The 24,231-nt window shown below is 33.6% G+C and overlaps 2 protein-coding genes across 3 annotated transcripts; both read right to left on the bottom strand.

Annotated features, from left to right (window-relative positions):
- Positions 1-1,579: 1,579 nt before the first annotated feature.
- Positions 1,580-7,523, bottom strand: LOC102579567 (uncharacterized). 2 transcript variants are annotated; one of them, XM_006357534.2, is made up of 15 exons: positions 7,180-7,523; positions 5,764-5,936; positions 5,544-5,655; positions 5,320-5,442; positions 4,059-4,163; positions 3,400-3,483; positions 3,197-3,312; positions 2,995-3,096; positions 2,799-2,912; positions 2,607-2,663; positions 2,461-2,527; positions 2,319-2,372; positions 2,134-2,208; positions 1,969-2,004; positions 1,580-1,848 (listed from the first exon to the last, which is right to left on the bottom strand). In XM_006357534.2, the coding sequence occupies exons 2-15, from the start codon at positions 5,781-5,783 to the stop codon at positions 1,735-1,737; spliced, it is 1,179 nt and encodes a 392-aa protein (XP_006357596.1). In that variant the 5' UTR covers positions 5,784-5,936; positions 7,180-7,523; the 3' UTR covers positions 1,580-1,734. The 2 variants fall into 2 exon arrangements, with proteins under 2 accessions (XP_006357596.1, XP_006357597.1); XM_006357535.2 differs by lacking the exon at positions 5,764-5,936.
- An 8,024-nt stretch (positions 7,524-15,547) lies between these two features.
- On the bottom strand, positions 15,548-23,977 carry LOC102579242 (chloroplast sensor kinase, chloroplastic). The gene is made up of 9 exons (XM_006357533.2): positions 23,480-23,977; positions 19,910-20,071; positions 19,535-19,831; positions 19,030-19,095; positions 18,849-18,917; positions 18,608-18,700; positions 17,980-18,173; positions 16,664-16,937; positions 15,548-16,476 (listed from the first exon to the last, which is right to left on the bottom strand). Exons 1-9 carry the CDS (start codon positions 23,918-23,920, stop codon positions 16,222-16,224), a joined length of 1,851 nt encoding a protein of 616 aa, XP_006357595.1. The 5' UTR covers positions 23,921-23,977; the 3' UTR covers positions 15,548-16,221.
- Between the last annotated feature and the right edge of the window lie 254 nt (positions 23,978-24,231).

Below are 24,231 nucleotides of genomic sequence, written 5' to 3'. Positions count from 1 at the left end.
GAAACCTGGCAAAATAGGTTTGAAGAAATGAGGTTTCTTAGGAAGGACTTTCATGGTAGCCAAAAATAAAAAATAAAAAAGTTACTCCGTTGAAGTTTTTGGTAAGGTTTGAGTAGTCGTGAACGGGTTGAACAACCTTTGAAATCAAAATGAATTGTAGTTAATAAATAAATAAATAAATAAAATATGTTAGGACTTGGCAGTAATTTGTGAAAATTACAATATAAGAAAATATTATGGGATCACATTAAATAATTGCAATCCAAAGTTTAATGATGTAACGGAAACTCTAATACCCATAAATTAAGAGATATGTTGCAATCTTTCTCTTTCTTTCATAACAAAAAAAAATGTTGAATATATCAAAAGATTTTTATCACCTAATTTTTGCTATCTTCTCCTAGAATGATCGCAATATTAAATAGATATTGAAAATATTATACCAATTATTTTTTGTCATCTTATATTTTACTACTTTTATTTTCTTTTGGAGTATAATTTTAGTGATTTTGCTTATATTGATGGGTTTTTTTTTTTTTTTTATGAATGAATAAATTTCGAGCTATTTGAAACTAAATCAGAGTTAAATTAAACTAGCAAAAACGAAACGATTGAAACAAAGAAACTATGACATGATGATCATTGATCATAGAAGAAGGCATCAATATTAAAGTTTTCCTAATCTGATTTGCATTTAAATTTTAAATTTGAAAGCCTAGGGAGTTTGTGTTATTAATCGATATTATTAAGATATTTAAAACACGTTCAAATTTGAATCCCTTGGACCATTAGGCTACGCCTCACAATTGTACTAAGGGGTTCATTTAATATTATATTCACAAAATGTTCAAATTTGACCTTATATATACAATGTAATTTTTCGGCCGAGGGTTAACCCCTCACTCCCACGTAGATCCGCCCTGCACCTAACCGAGAGCAAAGTACACTAAAATTTATTTGTGTCTTTATCGATAGCGCGAGAGGCTCTTGTGGTTGTTATTATATCCACAGAGTAATTTAAGGCTACAACTCTACTAAGCAATCACGTATATTATATAGTATCCGATATCATTGACTTAGTTACCCTATGAAATTTTTTAAATTTCATGACAGGGATTATTTTTCTTACACAAAGTCAAATTCTCTGTCTTTCTCATATTCTTTAAACCCCCTTTTTCTTTGCATTTCTCTTCTTTAAACCAACCTCATGCTTGTAAAGGATTATTGATAGTATGGTGATTTTAATGCAACCATATCAGAGTACTACACCTCTACTAACCATATATTATATCACCTATTTTTTTCGATCTTATTATAAAAACCACTTGCAATTATGTATGATCCCACAAGGGCATGATTGAGTAGTTGGAAGGTGGGAAACATGAGATCAAATCAAATCCAACCTCCATCTGCTACTTAGTCATGAGTTTGTCGCATGGAGTTTACCTAGTGCAATTCACATCTCATGTGTGATTTGTGAGCTATTGAACAGTGAGCATGTTACCACAAAGTATTCGCCATAGAGTGCTCACCACAAAGGACAGAGTCCGTAGGTTTTCCAAAAGTAATTATGTATGAAACTATCAAAGAAGCTCTATAATATACTTTCCTTTAAAAATTTATTGTGGATCATAACAACAACTAACAGCTAACAATTTTACAAGATGGAACCACCTATAATCCTAGGCAAAATTGCCAGGACTCTTTGTATACTGTCAACTTGATCATGTTGACTTAATGAGATGTCAAATTAGAAGGATCAACTCCTATAGACTTGAAATAGGCTTTCTCTGCATTTGCTACTCTACTTTGAAACATTGTCCATTCCTTTCTACATCTATCCCTCACCTGCCACAACAAACACAAGATCAATGAATCACACAATAATTCATCCGCTTCACGTTTTAAAGTGGAAAAGGATGAAACACAAAGTACCAATGTAACAAATGTTAACATAGAATTACTTACCCCTTTCCAAGGAGCCTTTCCATCTTTTGCTTCTCCCTGTATAGAGTGAATGAGGAAAGGGCGATAATTATGTTAGATGCCTAAATTAACGATCACTTAAGGTTTGCCATGCTACTCAATAATTTGTGGGGAATGTAGTATCAATAGTTTGCTTCATTCACTTACCTCATTTCCAAGAGAAGGGAGACCCTGATGAACGATCCATTGGGCATCTACGACTCCAATTTTCTTATGAGCAGGCTTCAAAAGAGAATATACAGTTAGAGCCTTTGAATAATTTTGGTGCTAAGACAAATGCATGTGAAAGAAAGTTGCCAAGAGACTGAATTCATTGGATGAGCTGAACTTACGTCAACACATTTACGAAGCGCAAAGTCAAGTCCCCAGCCATGGACTAAGTCATTCTACAAGTGATAAAACAACACAAAGTCAATCTCAAAAAATGTACAACGTCTCAGACCTTCTCGATGTTTAATGTGCAAGGTGTGATACCTGAATCATATACCACACACAACGCCATGCATCTCGGGAAAACACTGGAGCCATGATCTCTACAAATCTGAAAATAGAGAAGAGTAGATGATAAGAACAAGTAAAGAACTGGAAAAAAAAATAACGAACAGGAGAGCTATTCATACGCTGCACAAGGAGGCAAATGGGGGTCTGCGCACCAGCCTGGTTTCTCTTCTGTTGTCCTGATGAGATGAATCAAGAAAAAGAAGAATAAACAGAGAGAAACCCAAATATCAAGAAGTACAGTACAGTTTAAAGGATGAAAAAAAGAAACAGGACTTGTGAATAAATAATATCATGGGATTCCTGGCTCTTACGTGTGAACTTCACGATCACCTCTTCTCTTTGTCATCTGCCATGTTGTTCCTCTCCTGGGATCCAAACCTGGCTGTGAAATTTCTAAACCATGCTTCTTGACAAGTTTAATGTACCTGGGGTTGGACAGACAATTCAGAAAAACTAAGACATTGAGTCAAATCAGGCTGTTAATCACAGGAAATACACGAAACTTACTCCTTGGCATCGAAATGCTCAACTCCTAGGTCTTCATCCCAGATAAAAATATAGTCATATGGGGCAACTATGTCTGGATGCAGAAACCTTTTCGCGTACCACCTTATAAAGAGGTAAAGTTCTTGTCACTAACATGGTTTAAAGCAGCACTAAAAGTTGATCATAGTTCCAGTACAAAGCTACTTTTTATCATATTACTTACCATTTTGTTTGTTTCCGAACACTCACGTGGATGGCTTTTTTTGACCACTCAAATTCATCCCATTCAGTTGTCTTACCATCATAGTGAAAAAGAAGAATTGTGAAGTCGTCTGAGAACTGCACAGAGAAAATGGTCAGGATGAGGAGGAATTGGGAATAAGAGAGATGAGGAGGAACCTATGAAAGCAAAACAGATTGATATACCTTCTTTACAGCAGCATCAATGTTATGCTTCTGCTTAATACCGACAGTAAATGTTACCAGATATTTTGGCTTGCTTTGTAGGTCCTGCAGATAAAATATGATAAGAAGCTGCCTCTTCCCAAAAAATATCCTGGATTCGTCAGTAAAATGTCTTCATTAAACTATTAAAAAAAAGTTCTTCATTCTTAAGGTATGCAAATTGCAACTGCCTTTATCTGGATTAAGGTTGGGGGGAACAAATAAAATAAAGTTTTTGATAAGGAAGACACCAAGATTTTTTCTAGATCAAAATCAACCCAGGACGGAGGTGGGTAACAAAGGACAAAGTTTGATCCTAAAAGTAACAGGCAAAAAGATGAGTTTTTTTAACCTTATAAGAGAGTATTATGCTACAAGCTCAAGTGACAAGAAACAATTGTGACATGTCCTAACATATTAATTATCCAACATTTTGTAAGATGTATTATTTAGATTTGCAGAACAGAGGTAAATTCTTATACTTCCGATTTTTGCCAAGCAATTCTGAACGAGCTGGACCAATAGAATGGATCTAAGTAAAGAAATAAGTAGTTTTAAGTACCCATCATTCATGGGTCAGCACCTGAGGCCAAGAGTGTAGGTCTATATAGTTCATACAGAAGTTGTAACAGAGCACTTACCTCACTGGGTTTTCCCCACAATCTCCGGGGATAGTAGTCGGATTCAGAAGCAACGATCCCTGGCGGTAATCTTTCTGCTCCCCTTGGGTTTGATGGGACCCAAATCTGATCAGAACACGGATGACTATCAGATTAAAATGTGATTTTGTCTTAGCTTGCATAATCTCAATCATCAACACCCAGTCACATACATAAAGAAGTAAAGAAGATAAAATTGGAGAAGGTTTATTCGACAGCACTTAAAAGTCGTAGAAAAGTGTAAACAACAAAGTGAGAATAACATTGAACGGGCAGTAGGTAAAGAGGATAAAACAAATATGTTAAATCAAGAACAATCAATTAAAAAGGACATGCTGAAAAAAATCCTGTCACAGGTAACTCTGCTAGAGAAGAAAGGAAGTATAGATTAAAACATGCAAAATGCTTGAACTTGCCAATGTAACTTTCTAGAAAGCTCAAACACTCCTAGACTCACTAGTCACTAATAATACAGATAGGACTAAAGAGTAAATTCTTTCAATCATCCAGCCTAGACTGATTTTCAGCAATTACAAATGTCAACTACGACAAACATGTGTCTTCCGTTTACCTAAATATGAAGCAAAAGCATATACCGGATGTGCAACTTAAAAGAAGGTTAGAAGATCATTATGCATTGTTATCAGTTGCTATGAAGGATAGGCTTGCATTTAAAATGTATAGCTTCAACAACAGTGTTGAGGACTGTCCCCAGAGCTTTGGTCTTGCTCTAACAGTGCAGTGCAAGATGTGTTAGTTAGGCGCATGTCATGGGTTCAAAAAAGCCTAGTATTTAAGTGGAGAAGGGTAGAGGGTCGGGTCCATTATCCACGGAGTTTTGAATTGCATTGCACTGGCCCTCGGGAATTCTTAGTTAATCCGGAAAAAAATAAAATGTTGATGACTATATATTCAGCTCAAGCAGGGATCTATGGAAAATCATCTGCCACTCAATGTGCATACAAACTCTTTTTAACAGATGCATATTACATGAATAGTGAGTATCCAAAAGTACATCTTCATTTACTTAAAAAGAGACCTATTCTCCTTGCTATATTCCATACTCAAGAACATGACGGGTTAAAATTTCTATAAAATTGTCACTTCTGGAAGAAATGCAGAAAGAAGGTGTACGAGAATAAATATCATTTGCAGCAAAATAATAGTTCATACTGCTCGCCAAAACCGAAAATTATCTTAAACATAAAATCAATTTTGTGTGTGCTGATAAGGAAGGATATACCTTCAACTGATCTGTAGCATTCTGAATTTTGATCGAAGGATCTGCAGGCTTTTGGTCTGAAACAACATTATTTCTGTCTCTAGCAATAGGGAAGTTGCTTACAATACTGGATGTTATGTTTAGCTGCCAAATTGAAACCAAAAGAAATTGTATATGTCAAATTACAGCACTGCACAAATGAGACCACTATATGAGTGTATGAAAATGGAGGGCATTTGCCATACCTTGGTTAATGAACTAGATGGAAGTGAAATTCCAACGATTAAGCCAAAAATGATTCCGCAGCAAACGGAGAGCATAAGCCTCATAGTTTCAGTTGATTTTAAGGAATTGAACCTACAGAACATGCTTCAATAGTTAGACAAACTAATATCATGTGACAGACAACAACGTCACAAACTTGGTAGTATTTTTTATCACAAGAAAAGCTGAAATTTAACAAACCCGCGTCCAAAACTCCTCATGTTAGATACAGTATCTGAATTGATAAGTACAACCAAAGTAGTCAAAGAAGCTTTACTGAACCCCAGGTAAGTTTATTAGCTTTACTGAACCCCAACTAAGTTATTAGAAACCAGCTTTCAGTAAGGAGCGAACATAACAATGGCACAAAGAACCTGAAATATCAAAAGAAAAGTATGATCTGCACGGCAATCACGAAGTTAAGATGCATCACCCACCAAATATATTTGAAGTAAATTATATTTTCTTCAAACTCTTCTAAAATAATGCATTTGAAATTAAAGATAATAATACTTTCTTGAAATACTTCTTGAAAATAATGCACTTAAAAACTAAATATACTTTCTTGAACTCTTTCTTGAAACTTTTTTTAAAATCTTGAACATACTTTATTTGTGAAATTAATGCATATGCAATACTACGATAAGGTTTTCAAAATAACTTTGATTAGAAAGGGGTCCATGTGGTATAATAAGCATGAACCCTGAATCATTAATGACATTAAGTACCATAATTTTGATGATAAAATCAAGAATCAATGATAAGAGAAAAAGGAATTCAAAAAGAAAAAAAAGAGTGAGCAAGATTACGAGCCTTGGATTTCACAGATACAAAACCTTAGCTTCAAATTAGAAATTAACTACCTTGACTCAAGCTCTTAGCATCTCATCCTCCTCCATAAAATACAAACTCAAAGAGTAAAAGTTTCTTAACCAATAAAGAACTGTTAAAAAAATTCCTCGTACACTAGATTGCCTCCGTGCTAAAACCTTAAACGCCAGCAAAGACCAAACAAGTGCCTCACTTAACTATACAATCCACAAGCAACTAGAAAATTGGTCATGTGCCTGGCTTTTGACTATAGCAGCTTGAATAGCCTCTCTACCTCCACCCCCACCCACCCTAGATCAAGCACTAGCCTAATTTCAATTCTTCAATTCTGTGTCCCCAAAAACAAGCCACTGTGTGTCTTATTTGACTCATTCCTCACATTAAAGCTATTCAATAAATTCACCCCATCTTTCAAAACACATAGCAAGGATTGATTTCCCAGATGCTCAATCAACTAATAGTTATTATCTCAAAAATCACCTTTCTTTCTTGATTCCAATTTTCTTCAACAAAGACACGGTTTTCCAAAAAATAATACTACTCGAAATAGCATTACATATAACGTAATAATATATTCTCCTCTACATAAGTTATATCATAAACAGGCAAACAAATTAATTATCACAGAAAAATTTCCATCAAACACTAAATACAAAAGCACAAAACAACAATAAAAATAAAAAATTAACTCTAGCCAGCTAAACATATATAACTCATAAAAACACACAAAGATCACACCTTTAAAACATATAAATGCAAAAAAACATAGCTTTCTCAGAAAATTACCTGTAAATAAGCAAACCCCAGAAAAATCTTGAAGAGAAACAACAAATTTTCCCACTTTCTTGATTTTCAGAGGAAAAAAGAAGTTGGATTTAGCTAATACAACACCTTTTAGCTAATGTTAACCTTGTGGGTATCTATAAATAGGTGAAATATAACTAAACAGAAGCAAGAAAAATCTTTGAAAGGGTGAAGAAAATTGTGAAGTAGTAAGCACAAAACTTGTGTTTTATTGACAGAGAAACAAGGGGAAAAGTATTAAGCATAAAAGAGGTAGAATTGCTTTTATTTACTTCTCTTTTTTTTCCTATATAATAAAAAGTCTGTTTAAGGTTTTGATTATTTAGTGTTTGCTTTGGATTATAGTTAACTACAAATTTGTAGTTAATGTTTAAGCTTAATATAGGAGAACATTTAAAATTGACTAGGTTAAGTAACTGTTTAATTTGAGTCCTAAAGTAGAGACTTTTTTCACATAATATTAAATTAGGGATTAAAATAGTAATTTTCAGGTGATGATGTGTTTGGTTCTAATTTGGTTTATTAATTAGTGTCAGCCTTTTAATTCGATGACGTGGAGGAAAAAAAGGCAATTCCTATTGGCTGGTTATTTATTTTATGTTTGCACAAATATTTTTTTCTTTGGTGTCTCATCTCGTATTCAATATCCTCGTTGAAATCAGACTATTCGAATTCGTATTGCATAGAGCTCCATTAGAGGAAAAATATTTTCTACTAAAAAAAGTTTCATACTCAGAGTTTGAATTCGAAATTTCTGATTAAGAAAAGAACAGTCAACACCACATTTTTTGATGATGACAAATATTTTTATTTTTTAAGGCGAAAAGGAATATGTGTACGTCAAAAGAGTATTATGATAGTATTTATTTATTGAGTCAACTATTCTTTTGTAGACAAAAAGAAGTCTTATATTTTTTAATCATAGTTTTTTTTTAAAAATATATGTTTTGACAAATTAAGAAAATGATATTTGAACTCACAACAAAATTTTATATATTTGTTGTCTTCCTCATGAAGAGAGACCTAAACATTCAGTTTAATAATTAGGATTTAATTCCCACCTTCTAATTCCTTTTTTTATCGAGAAAAAAAATTGAAAAAGGGGTAGTATTATTTTTATATCACTAAGTACCAAAATATAGAATTTTCTAGTACAAACTAAAAGTTGGAAAGAATGTCAATATATGATGAAAACATATCTAACAACTTAGATCTTTTAACTTTTGAATCAATGGGCCAAGGTTTCAATGTACTTTTTGTATGAACAATCAATAAATATATTTATATATAAGTATCATGATTTTGATACTATGATTACTGCCCTATTAATTAGGTAAATAAAGAAAAATAGATACATATTAGGTAACCAATACTTGCATAGCAATTCCTCCTCCTCCTCTTTTTTTTTGCCTGATGGGACATATATTTTAGAGGAATTTAGGTAAACTATAAAATTAATTACTTAGGCATTGTTCGGTATGTGGGTGCATAAGAATAACAAATCTCATGAAATATTTCATTTTATGAGATATTCTTATAAATCTTATCTCACATATTTAATAATCACTTAACTTATAAAGCTTTAAAGGAAATATATATATATATATTAATCGATAGGGATCAGAAGCATGGATGATCACTCAACTTTATCAAGTTACTTTCATTATCATTATATTTTCAGAAACATAATTTTCGATACATATTTAATGATGTGACAACTATAAAAAAATTTAAATATATTTGTTAAAATTTTAAAATTAATATTTAATTAACGAAGAATAACAAGAAAAATAAACAAATTAAAGAACAAAAGAAAAATAGATTGAGAACAAAATATTTTATTCTAAAATTTTACAATTATCACGTTATTAAATAGCTATTGAGAAATATATTTTTTGAAAATAATGATCACAAAAATTGACTTAACAAAGTTAAGTGACTATTAGGATCAAAATTGAATGATCATCTAAACTTCTAACTATGATCGGTGGATGGAGTGACAAAGTAAGGGATTACTAAAGTCACAACTCACAATATTACAAAGGATCAATATATTTATAAATTACCTCACAGCCTAGAGATCACACTTTATATTCTTCCATTAAACTTATTTTATTAGTATTATTTTAAACTTTAATTAGAGTTTTTTCTTTCCTTCATATGATTTGCAAATCACTTCTCATAAATCATAATTAGAGTAAAGAAGCATTTTGGCCAAGATGGAGATTCAAGAATACAAAAGGTAATGTTCCAACAAATTTAAAGCCACTTTTTTTCAGAATGGGGGGGAGGGGGAATCAAATAAATATTGACTAATAAAAGTATCCAATGGTCCATTAAAGGGTGAAAGTAATTAATAATACTTAGCAAGTAATAGTATTTGACCAAGTTTAATTAGTAGTTAGTACTATTTGTTTAAAAGTCAAGCAAATAAGAAGAAAAGTGTAATTTTCTTCTTGGAGAAGAACGAAGACATTGAAGAGAAAAAATAAATAAAATAACATTTTTGTACGTGTTTTTAGAAAATGAAATACAGTGAAATGAAATAAAACCTGAAATTAAATTATCATATCTATTAATTAAAATTAAAACAAAGTACAATATATAGTTATGCCTACCAATTAAACATAAGCTATATACCTATATTAAGTCAATACTCTACTAAATTAGTCAATTGTTACATTAGTAATGAGTAATTCAAATTAAGATACAATTATTGTTGGGTTTTGAATCTTTAAAGATTAAGATTTAAAAATAAAATGTAATGTGAATGAAAAATGGAGGAAAAATTTGAAGTTAAAGTTCACTTTAGATATGAACTTTTTTTCTCATTGGTAATGAAGATGAGAATTTTGTGTTGTATATATTAAAATACTTTTTCTAACTCTTAAAGAGTTGAGAAGAAAGTCTCATTTTATACCGTTATTGTTGCTCTCTCGACTTCAATTTTTCACAAATGATTTAATTTAAGAATTTTGGGACAAAATTTATTTTCCTTTTCACTAATTAATTCAACCCCTCTAAATTTAATTTATTTATTTTTTTGACATATTCAAATTATATAATTTTATTGAATGGACATTGTAACAGAAAACTAACGAGACATTTCACGCCTCATTATTTGTTTATTTGTTTACAATATGTTAAAAAAAAACTTAAATTGATTTCATAACATGTGTAGGATACGTAACCATCATAAGGTTGACTAATTATTATAACAATAATCAAATGAGAACATATAATTAAAATGAAACAATTCAAATGATTTTAATTGCATGATTGTGACCTTTAAGGGAGAAAGGTCAGAACATTTGGCTGGGAATACAAGGGAGGAAACTTTGACCTCATCTTATTTAGCACACCATTTGTCTAGTCTTTTTTTAGCTTGATTACAAAGCGTAAATTGAAAAAATCTTCTAAAAGATGGTTATGTCGACATTTTAATATGTACCTTTCATTGATTGATAACCGGAGCAGTGAGTCCTATAGGATGGTTGCATTGAAACTAGATACAAAGGCTCGTGTTAGTATAGACTCAATAATTATATTAAAAGCGATTTTATGCATTTTTTTAATTTTAATTTATGTGACTTTTTTTAATCTGTCTAAAACAAAAGACATATTTTTTTATTTGACAAATATCAATATTTTACTCATATTAGGTCTCATTTATTTAACAAAAAATTCATTATATTGATATGAGACCAAACTATTAGTGAAAAACATTTGTAAAATGCTTATAAAGTATATATAGACATTAAAATTTCAAAAATATTCTCGGAATGGATCAAACACAACAATGAAGAGGTTTGAAATTCCAAAATACCTCGACATGAAGTAGACATATCGATGAAGAGATGTCTGCTTCTAGACTCTTATTAGAATTGACTTATCTAATTCCTAAAATGGGTAAAAAAATCATTTACGCTCTCCAACTTGCTTTAAAAATCAAGTTCCCTCCTTTGACTATGAATTATAGATATTCTTCCCCTTTATTTTATGCAGCATCTATTTTATTTTTTATATTTTTAATCTTCCATCGATATACAGTAAAATTTTATTAAATTAAATCTTGATTAATTAAAAACCTCTTTAACATAATATTTTCTTCCAGTTTTGACTTGGGTCAATGGAAAAAATTACTCGTTTCGATAAGATAATAAGATAATATATTTTCAGAAGACCCCTATATAAATATATGGTTTCATTAATATTATAAATTAATAATTCTTTAAAAGAACAAATATATTTAAGACAATTTAGTGAAATATGATTCTATTGTATTATGTTTTTTGTTAAAATTTAAATCTAGTTGAAGCTTATATCTAACGTTTCTTATTGCATCCAAAAGTTTTGGTGTTGGTTTTTCAAAGTGCACCATAAAATTGTGAAGAGTTCTAAATGTGATCAGTGTTTCCTTGCGCGTAATTGGTTCCAAAGGTATTGTATCATCTTCAATCTTATCATCATCAACATTATTTTTTTCAATAGCATCCAGAATTTCTTCTAAGCTCTAGACCTCTGAACATGTATCATTTTCACCCATCCAACAGGTTATTAACGTCTATTCTATTGCAGTAAGTGAGATCATTAATCATGACCTCAAGTTCATGAATGAAGTTTTCACAAGTGGGTTCATTTAAATTCTATGAGATTTAATTCCCGAACGAATTTTGCGGTAACAAAACATTCTTTAAATTAATAAATATTAATTTACCGATTAAATAATACCTCTACAAAATAATTATATTACATGGTATATTAATTTAGTGAGGTTTTATTGTAATATATATTTATATTGTATAATTTATTTTTCTCAACCTATGTATTTAATAATTTTTATTTGAGTTCTTTAATACTATAAGTAGAATAATCCTTTTATGGATTTTTCACAAAATTTAATGTTATTTTTTTCTATGTTTGTTGTTTTAGTTTTACAAGTAATAATAACTATTAAGTATGTATTAAATGCAAGTAATAAGTAATAAATGAGTTTCGATGGTTAATAATGCAATATTTTTTAAAATATAAATAGACAAAAAAAAATTTAAATTGTTATAAAACATACATCTATTTTTATTAATTATTTTGTATTATCTACTTTGAAATATATTTATAAAAAAAATTATTACCTATTATTTTTAGAGGAACTTTCGCATATAGTCACCCAAAAATAGCCTAATTACACTCCATAGCTATAGTTTACTAATTACGATTCGTAGCTACATGTTAGAGGGAGGAGAGTGGCGAGCGAGATTGGGAGAGGGAGGAGAGAGGCAAGCGAGAGAGGGTAGAGAGTGGGAGAGAGGTGAATTGTATATGTATATCGGTTAGATAATTGTATATTATACATATGTATTTGTATATTCTGGAGAGAGAGAGATTGGGAGAAGGAGGAGAGAGGCGAGCGAGATTGAGAGAGAGATGAGAGAGGCTAGCGAGATTGGGAAAGGGAGGAGAGAGGCGAGTGAGATTGAGAGAGAGATGAGAGAGGCGAGCGAGATTGTGAGAGGGAGGAGAGAGGCGAGCGAAAGAGGACAATAATTTATATAATTCGCAGGTACGTTTGTATAATTCGTGTGTTTTTGTATAATTGAGTAATATAAAGTCTGGAATTATACAAATATAATAAAACTCGAAATAATGAATTGATACAAACATAAACATATGAACTTTAAATAATTATACAAAAATATATTATACAAATTACATTATATAAATTATATTATACAAAATCCGAAAACTACACGTTTATACAAACATTAAAAAGTTATACACAAAAAAATTGAATGTATATGATGAAAAAACTAAAAAACCAAAGGAAATCATCGTCATATACAAATACAAATCATCATATACAAATACAAATCAAACAAAGAATTGTTAGTTGCGAATTATACAAATGTGGTGAATTATACATATACAAACTTGAAGTCAGCCCACGTAATTAATAGTTAATGTTAGCCGTGAGTGGTACTTATAACAAACTATAGTTATGATGAATAATTAAGTAGTATAGTTTGCTTAACCGCGTAATTTTCCCTTATTTTTATTTGTATAAATAGATATTCAAAATTTTAATTAATTTTTTATTCTATTCATTTATTTCATTATAAAACGTCATACTTATATATTCGTATTTTCTTCTTATTTTTCATCTTAAAAATATTATTTATTATTTAATAGAAATGTGTGGCGTTGGGATTGGGTTTCACCGGTGGAGTTTTGGTAGAATTGTGACTTTTGACTGATTATATGATATAGCTTGGTCCATATGGCATGATATTAGACTTGTAACAGAAATGTACAACTATTCAAGAATGAGGTAGTTGGCTCATCCCATCACATATTTCTTTCAAATTCCCCCCACATCATAAATATATATTTAGTATATAGTATGTACCAACCATAAGTATATTACATCATAAGTACATAGTATAGTACCAACCATTTGTTCTTTTTTTTTTCTTTTGTTAAATCTAGAAATGTAACTAGTAAACCGACATCATAACAATAATATATTAAGTATAATTTCACACATGAGATATAGAAAGGTATGGAAATTTTACTTTTGTCTTTGTGGGGTAAAGAGGTTGTTTGTGATAGACCACTGGCTCAAAAACAAAAACGACGCAGGAAAGTAAGAATGGAAAAAAGACAACAAAATAGGAGTATATTAATACACAACAATGACATACCTAGTTAATCCCACACGTGGAGTTTGGGGAGGATAAAGTGTAGCAAACCTTAATACCTAAATCATACTATTGGTCATTGGAAGTATGACAACACTGGGAATCTTAGTAGCTTAGTTGGTTGGTACCTAAACTCCCACCATTTTGGTGAGGGTTCGATACATCACCTTGTAATCCCCTCTGATCTCCATTTCCCTTTCCCCTGCCCCAAATTAAAGAGAGAAAAAATATGACAACACTCAACTATCCATTAACTTTCTACCATAATTCTCGACCTTCATATCTTCCTATCTAAGGTCACTTCTACACCGAACCTCTCACATATCCTTTTCTCCGCATCCTCCCACCATCTCTTCACATATCTGAACCATCTCATTCTCACTTCTCTTAATATTTGAGCATCCTCATCTTTGTTCTCTTCATCAATTGAACATGGACACTCTTGACTGATCAACACCCTGTCTCATACAATAGTGTTGGTCTAACCACCATTCCGTAGAATTTAGCTTTAAACCTTGTCAGTATATTCTCATTGCACAACACCCCAAATGCGAGCCTCCATTTCACTTCTCCACTCTAGTATGATGTGTGATATAACCATAACCAGGCGTAGCTACATGATTGTTAGAGTGTCCAATTGGACACCTTTCGTCTGAAAAATATTATTGTATATACAAGTAAAATGATACATAAATTAATTAAATACATATTTTGGACACCCTTAACACAACCAGTAGTTTTAGATGCTTGGAATTAGGTAGTGTGCGCGTGTTCGAATCTCACTAGTTCTACATTTTGAAAAGAGCTTTTGTTGTGCTATTCTGGACACCCTTTGTGAAATTTCTGGCTCCGCCTCCGCCGCTGATCATAACGATATGCAACATTAACATTAATCGTCTCGTCTCCTTGGATAAATTCCTAGCTCTGCCACTGATCATAACGATATGCAACATTAACATTAATCATCTCGTCTCCTTGAATTATGAAGATACTTGAAGGAAGCAATAATATTAAGACCCATTTAACCATACAACATAAAAACAACATGTAATGTCTCAATTTAAAGAGTCTCCAAAGCATAAGATTAATAAAGCTCACAGTTTTGGAGCGAATCTAACGTTCTTTATCAAGTTTCGAAAGAAGCAAATTTTCATCCATGGCCAAAACATGGGTGACATTTTTTGGTAAACTGGTCCTCCATTTGCACCCATTTCTGCTTCCATATCTGTAACGAAGAACATTATTTCAGAAGTTTTTGCCGTCAAATCTCGTTATAACAATCATTTGTTATGTTTATAATGATATGTTTATTTCATTTTGCATAGTTTTAAGATATTTTTTACCCTTCTACAAAACAAATTACCTTGGAACTTTTTTCAATAATTCAAATTATATGATACTACAAAACTATAGAACACGCAACCCCATTATTATTCCTATACATAACTAAGCTACAAATTTCTGAAAGTAGAGAAAATGCAAAGCATCTGGAGATGGAAGGGTATAACTTTAGACCAACATTGTAGTATGATAATTGTGATATTTCAAACTGCTTATGCACGAGGTAAAGAGTCAAAAGCATAGAAGCAAATATGAGTCATTCCCAAAATAACTGATATTACACAAATCAGAAAAATAAATTAGAAAAAACAGAATAAGCTGATAAAGAAGCTTTTGCCATTTAAAATTTACATGAAAGGCATTGATATATTTTCACTCTGATACCCAACATTGCTAAAAAAAAAACCATAGCAGCAGGGAAGGATTTCAGGAACTTGTGGCAACTAAGACTCAAAAGTGAGCTTGTGTGTTTACTCTTCCGCTAGTTTCTGTCCAATAAACGTCCCAGCAATGCAAATAGTTCAAACTGGAACATCTGCAGAGGTAAGTTGATTTATACAATAGGCAGATTCTACCCATGCAATTAGTTCATAATCAATCACAATATTTTGTGGCAACACAACGGATAATAAACTGGTAATGGAAATAACTACTACGCTAAAGTATATGCAGAAGTCTTCTAGCATTGTTTTTCTGTAGAAGGCTTGACCAGCAAGAGGAAGTGTTAGACGAAGCCAAAAGAAGGATTGCCTAAATTCTCCTGCAGCATCCATCCTTCTGGTATTATTAGCTATACCTTCATTTTGTTCAATCCCCCAGTAGGAGAGGAAATAGTCATTTGCAGATTTGTGTCACTAGATGAATCTTTAAAGTACAAGCTCTTTCCAAATTATCCATCTCAGGATCTGCAAAGGATTAAGCAGGAATTTGTTGTATGTTTTTGTTCTTTAAACAACTAGATAAATGACAGTGGAATCCCCAATCTTTGTTAAGCCTCATGAGAAGGGCCATCTACGACAGATGAAGCAGAAAAAGAGGGAAACCAGAGTTCTATGCGGGTTCCTCCGGTTCCAATTGCAGCATCTGTTACTCTTGGTGAGATCACCCGCACTACACATCCATAACTCTCCAGTATTTCTCGAGAAACAGTTAGTCCAGCCACAAAGTTCCATGTCATGTTGTCCTCTACCCTATCTTCAGAAAATAAGTCTGCCCCAAAAGGTGCTAGAGAGTGCATCTGCGTCTATACAAAAGTAAAAAGACACAATACTTCAATTCTATCACACACAAGCCACTTGATAAATTTAGTCATGAGCACACTCCTTTGCTATTATTAAGTTCATATTCGCATTTAAGTGCCACATTTTATCATCTTAATATCAGGCATTGTCTCGGTGATCATGATATTGAATAGATTTCATGACACATACCATATAGTGCATATCAAGGCCATCATCGTCAATTATAACAAGAGCACCCCCTGCAGGTGCTCCGCTTGCAATGATTTCAACCTTCCCACCAGCTTGTATACGCAATAAAGCACCCTCGATCAAATTACCCAAAGCCTGGCGTAGAGCAGGCTCTTCAATGGGTACCTGTAAAGATCTTGGAACCTCAGAAAGTAAAACAGCTCTCTTCTGCTCGTGTGCTAAAGGCACCACTGCTCCCACCAAATCCACCAGTACATCAGAAATGTTGCATGGTCTTTTGAGGAAGGAGATGACAGGAAAAGATGAAAAAAGAAGGAATAGTCAGCATTCTCCAAAATCAAAGTGTTGTTCCACAAGCTAGGCACCAACACACAATTAAAGACTCCATAAATCATCATATGGCATCAAACTAGAAAAAAAAGGACAATCTGCATAGTATTCCCAGACTCGTCGCCCAATACAAGAAGCATCAATATAGGCAAGCTTAAGGGAGAAATAGGATGGAAAGTGTTAGCACCCTCTTAAGTCTACCAAAGGTTCACACATGCAAATTTTGAAAAATAAAAAAAAATGATGACTTCATCTTGTCTGTTAGTTATGTTTATTGTTTCCTATTTCTTTGTAGCAGTGGTTTGCAGTAGGGAGTTATTTCTCCACTTTCTCATTCCAATAGTACTTGCTCCATCCCAATTTTTGTCACTCTTTCCTTTTTAGTCAGTTCCCAAAAGAAAAGACACATTTCTACATATAGTAACAATATAAATTTAAAATGTCCATTTTACCCTTAATGGGGTGATATATAGCCACAAAATATTAATGGCTTATTCTAGACCGCAAGTTTCAAAAGTTTTTCTTTCTTTCTTACACTCCATGCTTAGTCAAAACACCAGTACATAAATTGGAACAGAGGGAGTATTAGGAAGTTGTTTCCTTATTTTTAGGCAGTTATTTGAATTCAATAAAATGTGTGCAGAAAATTATTCCAGTTTTTTAGTACTTTAACTCGAGAGATTGCAGGTCCTCTCTTAACCAATCAGCACCACAGGTTACAAGAAGAGAACCATCTCCCGAACTCCTAATCTACTCCATAATAACACTGATTTTGTGTTGCAGTGTCCGGCAACCACAAAAAGGAGAACCATCAAGCAAAAATCTCAGGAAGTTGACGGTTGGAGGACGAGAGTAGGAAATATTAGAATTATTTAGTATGTACCGTGCTGTCATATACATAAACATTATTTGAAGCTGACATAATGCAATAGCTTTCGAGACCATAGGTCTCTAGAACGAAAATAGTTTGAAAGCCAAAAGTGTACCTGATTCCCTCCTGGCGTAAAGGGGCAAGAGCAATAGGTGGCATTGGCATTTCTAGATCCTTGGATTTTAAAGAGAAAGATTCTAGCTTTTGAGACAAGTTATCGGATAACTGTGACCTCACCGACTCATGATCAGGATGAGTTGATTTAGGCATCCTTTTCAATGTTTCTTCACTATAGCGCATTATATTAGCCTGAAAAAGGTATAAGCCAATATATTCAATATTTTATCTTTGTTATTCTCAAAATCACCAATAGGCAAGACAAAAATTAAGGCAAACAAAGCTGGCGAAGTGTAAATGAACCTTCAACAATCATTGGACGTTTATCTTTTGCAATTATTCTAAGTGCTTTTTGATAACTTCAATCTGTTAGTACTATGAATATCCTCCAGAGCTAGATATTTTAGTTCATGACAAGAGTTTACGTCCTCTTACACCGTCCTGTTGAAGCTGCCAACTTGCTCTTAGCATTGAATGAACTCAATTTGTACCCTTTCCAAGTTTCCGGGAAAGTCATAGCTGTTTTAAACATATAAGGGGGCTCGTCTCAATCTTTCTCCCTCCTTTCTCAGTCAGAGTCACACAGAAGAACAGTGTGAGAGAGAGAGGCACAGTTAGTGAAGTACCTTTGTTAAGGAAACAACATCCTGGAGTCCCTTAAGAGTATCACTCAAGCAATCACCTTGCTCCAAAATGTCTTGAACAATGTCATATGAAATCTGCATAGGGTCATATGAGTAGATTAACTCTTCATTAGAAGTATGATTAAAAAAAAATTCACTAAAAAGTAATCGATTATTTGGGGGCAAAAGAAAGTGAAGCAGGATAAAGAAAAAATTGGGGATGTAAATTTCTTGAGCCATATACCTCACTCTTTCTAATCTGAACAGATAACATCTTACTCAAAGTTCGAATACTGGAAAGAGAACCCCGAATCTGCACATTAAAGATTCATAAAAAAATGATTATTTTCTTAATCTGTATAGTGTACATTGTCACCACCTCAAACTGCTGGCATATATAGGTGCAGCTGCAGTGCAAATCTTACTTGCTCAACCAAGTTGCTCATCCTGATATTATTTTGCCAGGTGGACTGTTGGAGCAGAATTGATTTCTGAAAGGGTCGCATTAGTTAGTTTTAGAACAAAAATATATCAAAGATAGATTTATGACAAAACTACTGTGCATGACTGGAAAGTAAGAGAACAAGAATAATAAATAACAAAATGCTCAAAGAAGAAATCATTTCATGGCAATAAACACAAAATAGTTAAAAGGATGTAATAGTGTCAACATTATAGACGTATATGTCAATATTTTCGTTATATTTAGGATCTGTTTAGGTTTGGTTCCGTCTCTTTTATTTCCATGGTGGTAACAAACATATACAAAGATTCATTAAGTTCAATCAGATACTACTATTACAAGTTTTTGGATGTTAGAGTAATTACATATTTTAGAAGAAATAATTATATATAAGAGGAATGTAGATCAATGCAGTGAATTCTAGACATCATATATTTTTTAGCACCTTTGTCATATCAGTATTGTACCTGATCCATGACATAAGCCATTGCAAGTGAACGAGAAATATTTATTGCATTTAATCTTTGCTCAGCTGTAAATTTTAACATCTCAAAGGAGTGGTCACTTGAAGTTTTGATATTCAATGATTTCAAATCTGTGCTAGGAGGTAAAGGAAAAGTCTCCTCCTGGGCAGGCCATCCTTTAACATTAAGCCCTCCCTTATCCCATGTAGTGCTTGGGAGTTCCGCAACTAAAAATCCAACAATAAATGGGTGTTTCAACATAGGGAACACCACAGCTCCAAGCTCGGGAAGTAACTCTGCCTAAGATGAATAGGACTAGTCAAACACAGTAAAGTCATAATTCAGTGCAAAATAAATTTGAAGAATTATTTGATGTACCTCTTGCCTTGAAAGAGCTGCTTCAGCAATTCTTAAGCCTGCTGGAATGCTAAAGTTACCAATTAGAATCACTAGATCAGTAGCATTAACACGTGGATGTAAAATAACCCGCTGCAACTCTAGGCGGTCCATTACATAGCTACCAGCTGGTCTTACATAAACCTGCAATTCACTAGATTAGCACAAGCAAAGTAGAAAGGCAAAATTGTTTCAAGTCTATATCTCCACAAGAGCCAGGGGACTTTCCTCTTTAGTTTTGGTTTTGGTTCTTGACCTTCTATAATTTAGAAAATCCAAAAGAAAATAGGACAAAGATAATCCGCTGTTCACAACACATGAAACCCAACCAAACATGGGAGATGTTGAGAGTTATCAAATGAAACAAAGTAAAATAGAGTTTAAGCAAAGTACTGTAGTAAGAATAAAATAACTTGGTTTCATTTGATTTGTCAATGTTATATTGTTAAAGGATAATAAGATAGTTAGAATTCCTTTATCTTCTCAATCTAATCACTTATATTGTTCCAAACAGAACTTTATTTTTGAGCATCCAATCCAGTGTCACAAGTTTATCTAACCTTCTGGATCAGTGTCACCAAAAGCAAAAAGCGCAAAAAAGCCCTAAGGTTCATTGGGGCTTAATCGTAAATAAAGTGTGGGCTTTAATGAAAAAAGGCGCAAAGGGAGAAAATGATAAAAGCAAAAAGCGCAAAAAAAGTTCCAAGGTTCGATATATATATATATTAATTATAAGCAGGAATGACAAAATATATGAACAAAGAAATTAGAAAGATATTTCGATAAAGTGAAATATCAGTTATTTAGTATCGCCTTTTCAGAAGAGGCTCATTGGCAAGGAAAAATATACCTTAGAAGCTAGATGACGAGATTGAAGTGCACATTAAGTGAGGCGAAGCGCTCAACATGTTTTGAGCTCGCTTCAAGGCTTAAGTGCACCTTTAAAAACACTATTCTGGACCACTCCCTTATGAGGACTCTAGTTTGTCCATACTTTTAGATTATTTCTAATGGGTTCAAGAAAACTGGTGAAAATGAAAGAACAAAATAATGTGTGGAGGAGGATAGAGATTCAGGTTGCCCGAAGTAGGACCAGTTGATGATATCCACAAGAGGGGTTGTAGTCCTAGGAAAAGTATACTTCACCTTTTTTTTTCTTTTTTTTGATAAGATAAGTGGTATTAATAATAGCATCAAGAAGATGCAAAATTTACAAGATATGGCATTTGAGCTTACAAAAAAATCTCTGGCTAACTATACAAACTATCTAAGCCAGAGCTAATGAGTTAGTAAAATCCTGAAGTTGTTCTGCATTAACAGCAGGATACAAGTTGGACCAACTAAACAAATTTTCAATGCACCTAGTCTTCAAAATGCCTAAAGCAGTTGACTCTCCATCAAAACATCTCTTGTTCCTCTCTAACCAAATACACCAAAAATACAAGCAGGTATCATAATCCAGATCTTCTTGATGGTCTTTGTCAACTTTCCATAGACTCCAACTCTCATATGCATCCTTAACAGTGAGGGGTGTGGTCCAATTGATGCCAGAGAGACAAAAAAATGTGCTACATAATTCTGAGGCCACCTCACAATGAAGAAGAAGGTGTCTGGGGTTTCAGCCTCTTTTTTGCACATATAGCATCTGTTTGGGAACTGGATTTTTCTTTTCTTTATGTTGTCTTGGGTGAGACATGCCTCATATAGAGCTATCCAGGTAAAAAAAACTACCTTAGATGGTAGCTTGGTCCTCCAAATGAGTTTCCAGGGGCAGTTAGCTATAACGGGGTTTCTAGAGCACAACTATTGATACCCGTCCTTGACTGTATAAACTCCTTTCTGGTGTCCCCATTTGAGCTTATCAGCTGCCTGGAGATTAATGTGACAATGTTGTAGTCTAGCAAAAAGGTCTACCAGATCATTCACTTCCCAATCGTGCATATTCCTTCTAAATCTCAGATCCCAATTGATCCCTTCTCTATTAGCAGCAATAACAGAATTGGGATCTCAATTCTATACAGATCTGGGAAATCCTCCTGAAGAGTGGTATTTCCAAGCCATTTGTCTGTCCAAAATTTTAGGAGTAAACCATTGCCCAATTCAAAGTAAGCGTTCTGATCAAATGTATCCCACAACATCCTAATACTCTTCCATAGTCCCACTCCGTAAGGAAGTGTAGTAATATTTGAGCACCATTGATTCAACCTTTCATGCTTAGCTATGATGACCTCTTTCCAGAGCCCTGCGTCTTCCAAGTTGTATCTCCAAAGCCACTTCATCATCATACTTTTGTTGTGGGCTGCAAGGTTCTTAATGCCAAGACCTCCTTGGTATTTTGGTTGTGTGACCTTCTCCCATTCGATGAGATGAAATTTGTGTTTCTCCCTGTTGCCTTTCCAGAGGAAGTCCCTTCTTATCTTGTCAATCTGTTCTATAACCTCACTTGGCATTGGGAGCAAGGCCATGTAATAAGTAGGTAAACTGTCTAGAACACTATTGATAAGTGTTACTCTACCACCAAAGGAGAGATATTGCATTTGCCATGTTGCCAACCTCTCAAACTTTTCAATAACCCCTGTCCAAATTTCAGTGGATTTAAATCTTTCATAAGATGTCTTCCCTACTAGGCTATCAATGGATCAACCACTACTCCCGACTTGATTGCAACTCATCCAATTGGCCATTTGAGATGACTTTACTCAGTTGGGTCTACCTGCTAGTACTGATTTTTAGAAATTTGTTGCAGTGGAAGATAAAAACTGCCATGTATCAGTGGGTACGCCGAAAATTCATGTTACAGTTCTTGTCTAATAACAATAGAACAAAAAAAGAGAAAGAAATCATGTAACAGATTACAAAAGTTAATTTAAAGAAGTCTTTGGGTTTACAATCTCTATAGTATCTCTAGATCTAAAGAGAGCATCATGTCATTCTTCTCTACCAGCACATACTGCCAGATAATGGAAGAAGAGTGAAAGTTCCTTGAGACACTTAAGCTCCACTACCATTGCCTACTGCTCATGGTGGAAGCTCGTTTTCTTAAAAAGGAAAAGTAGAGCATGTTGCATGCTACAGTATTGCTCAACACTAGACTTCCCTTATCAACTTTGACCTGAAAGGAAAATGAACTATATTCTACTTAACACCAATGTAATTGCCGAAGAGCAGAGAAAACAAAAGTACAAGCACTAATAGGCAAGCGCAGCACAGAAACTAAACTGAAAATTTCACTGTATTAGACCTTCTTGCACTCAATTCAGGAAATAGGAGACCTAATAAAAGGCACAATGAACTTAATAACGGCTAAAGCGGTACAGATTGCTGAAGACTATAGCTGGAAGAATGTAGAAAATTATCTTAACTCAAAAAGTAGAAAAGCAAGCAGAGTTTCGTACAGTAGGTAAGAACTGCTTAAATTCATGATCCAAAGCATTACACCCAGCAATAATAGACATAAACATAAAGATGCTTAAGCTGATGAAACTAACTTGTAATATAGAAATGTTCTTTCGATCAAATCATTAATTGAAGGACAAGGAAAACGTTTCTTACGGAAAGAACAGAGTCAGGATGAACTATACGGCGAAACAGCTCCAATTGTTCAAGGCACAGTCTCTGAAAATCAACACTGGGTAGCACCAAACCTCTATTTTTACCATCATCCTTTTCAATCGTCTGAATGAACTCCACCGGTGACGTCGACGCATTCCGTATCGCCGCAGCAACAGCTGACGCCGAAGTAACCATACTGTCTCCGTCTCCGTCTCCATCGTCATCGGAGCACGTGCCACTCACGTGCCGGAGAGTAGTGGAGGAGGTAGCGGCGGCGTTGGTGAGAGTGAGTAGTGGTAGCCTATGGGAAGAAGCGTGAATAGTTGAAGTTGCTGCTGCTTTGTAGAAGATAGCGGGGGAGAAGAGGAGGGTAGGGGGGTAGTGAGGGGGTGGGGTGGGATTGGATAATGGATTCTGCGGAGGCAATGCAGAGAGCAGCATTTTCTTTATGATCGGATTTCAATGCGAATGCTCTGTTTGAGAGGAAAACGGTCCAATGCCGTCGCTCAATTGGTCCACGAGGGTCTTATAAATGTGGGTCCAACTAGCAACTAATTTTATTTCTCTTTCCTTATATCTTTTTTTTTTGTACATTCATTTTTTGAAATACAATTAAATACAGATAGATACATAAAATATAGTATTATAAATCAACTAGGGAATGTAGCCGCGCTTCGCGTGCGCATTAAGATATGTGTTAGAATTAATTTTCTTTCCGATTAATTATATACTCTACTATATTATATTGTCCA

The sequence above is a fragment of the Solanum tuberosum genome, unplaced genomic scaffold (assembly GCF_000226075.1).
Source record: "Solanum tuberosum cultivar DM 1-3 516 R44 unplaced genomic scaffold, SolTub_3.0 scf00248, whole genome shotgun sequence".
Classification (NCBI taxonomy): domain Eukaryota; kingdom Viridiplantae; phylum Streptophyta; class Magnoliopsida; order Solanales; family Solanaceae; genus Solanum; species Solanum tuberosum.
The sequence above is the reverse complement of the archived record's forward strand: the minus strand, read 5'-3'. Positions and strand labels throughout refer to the sequence as shown.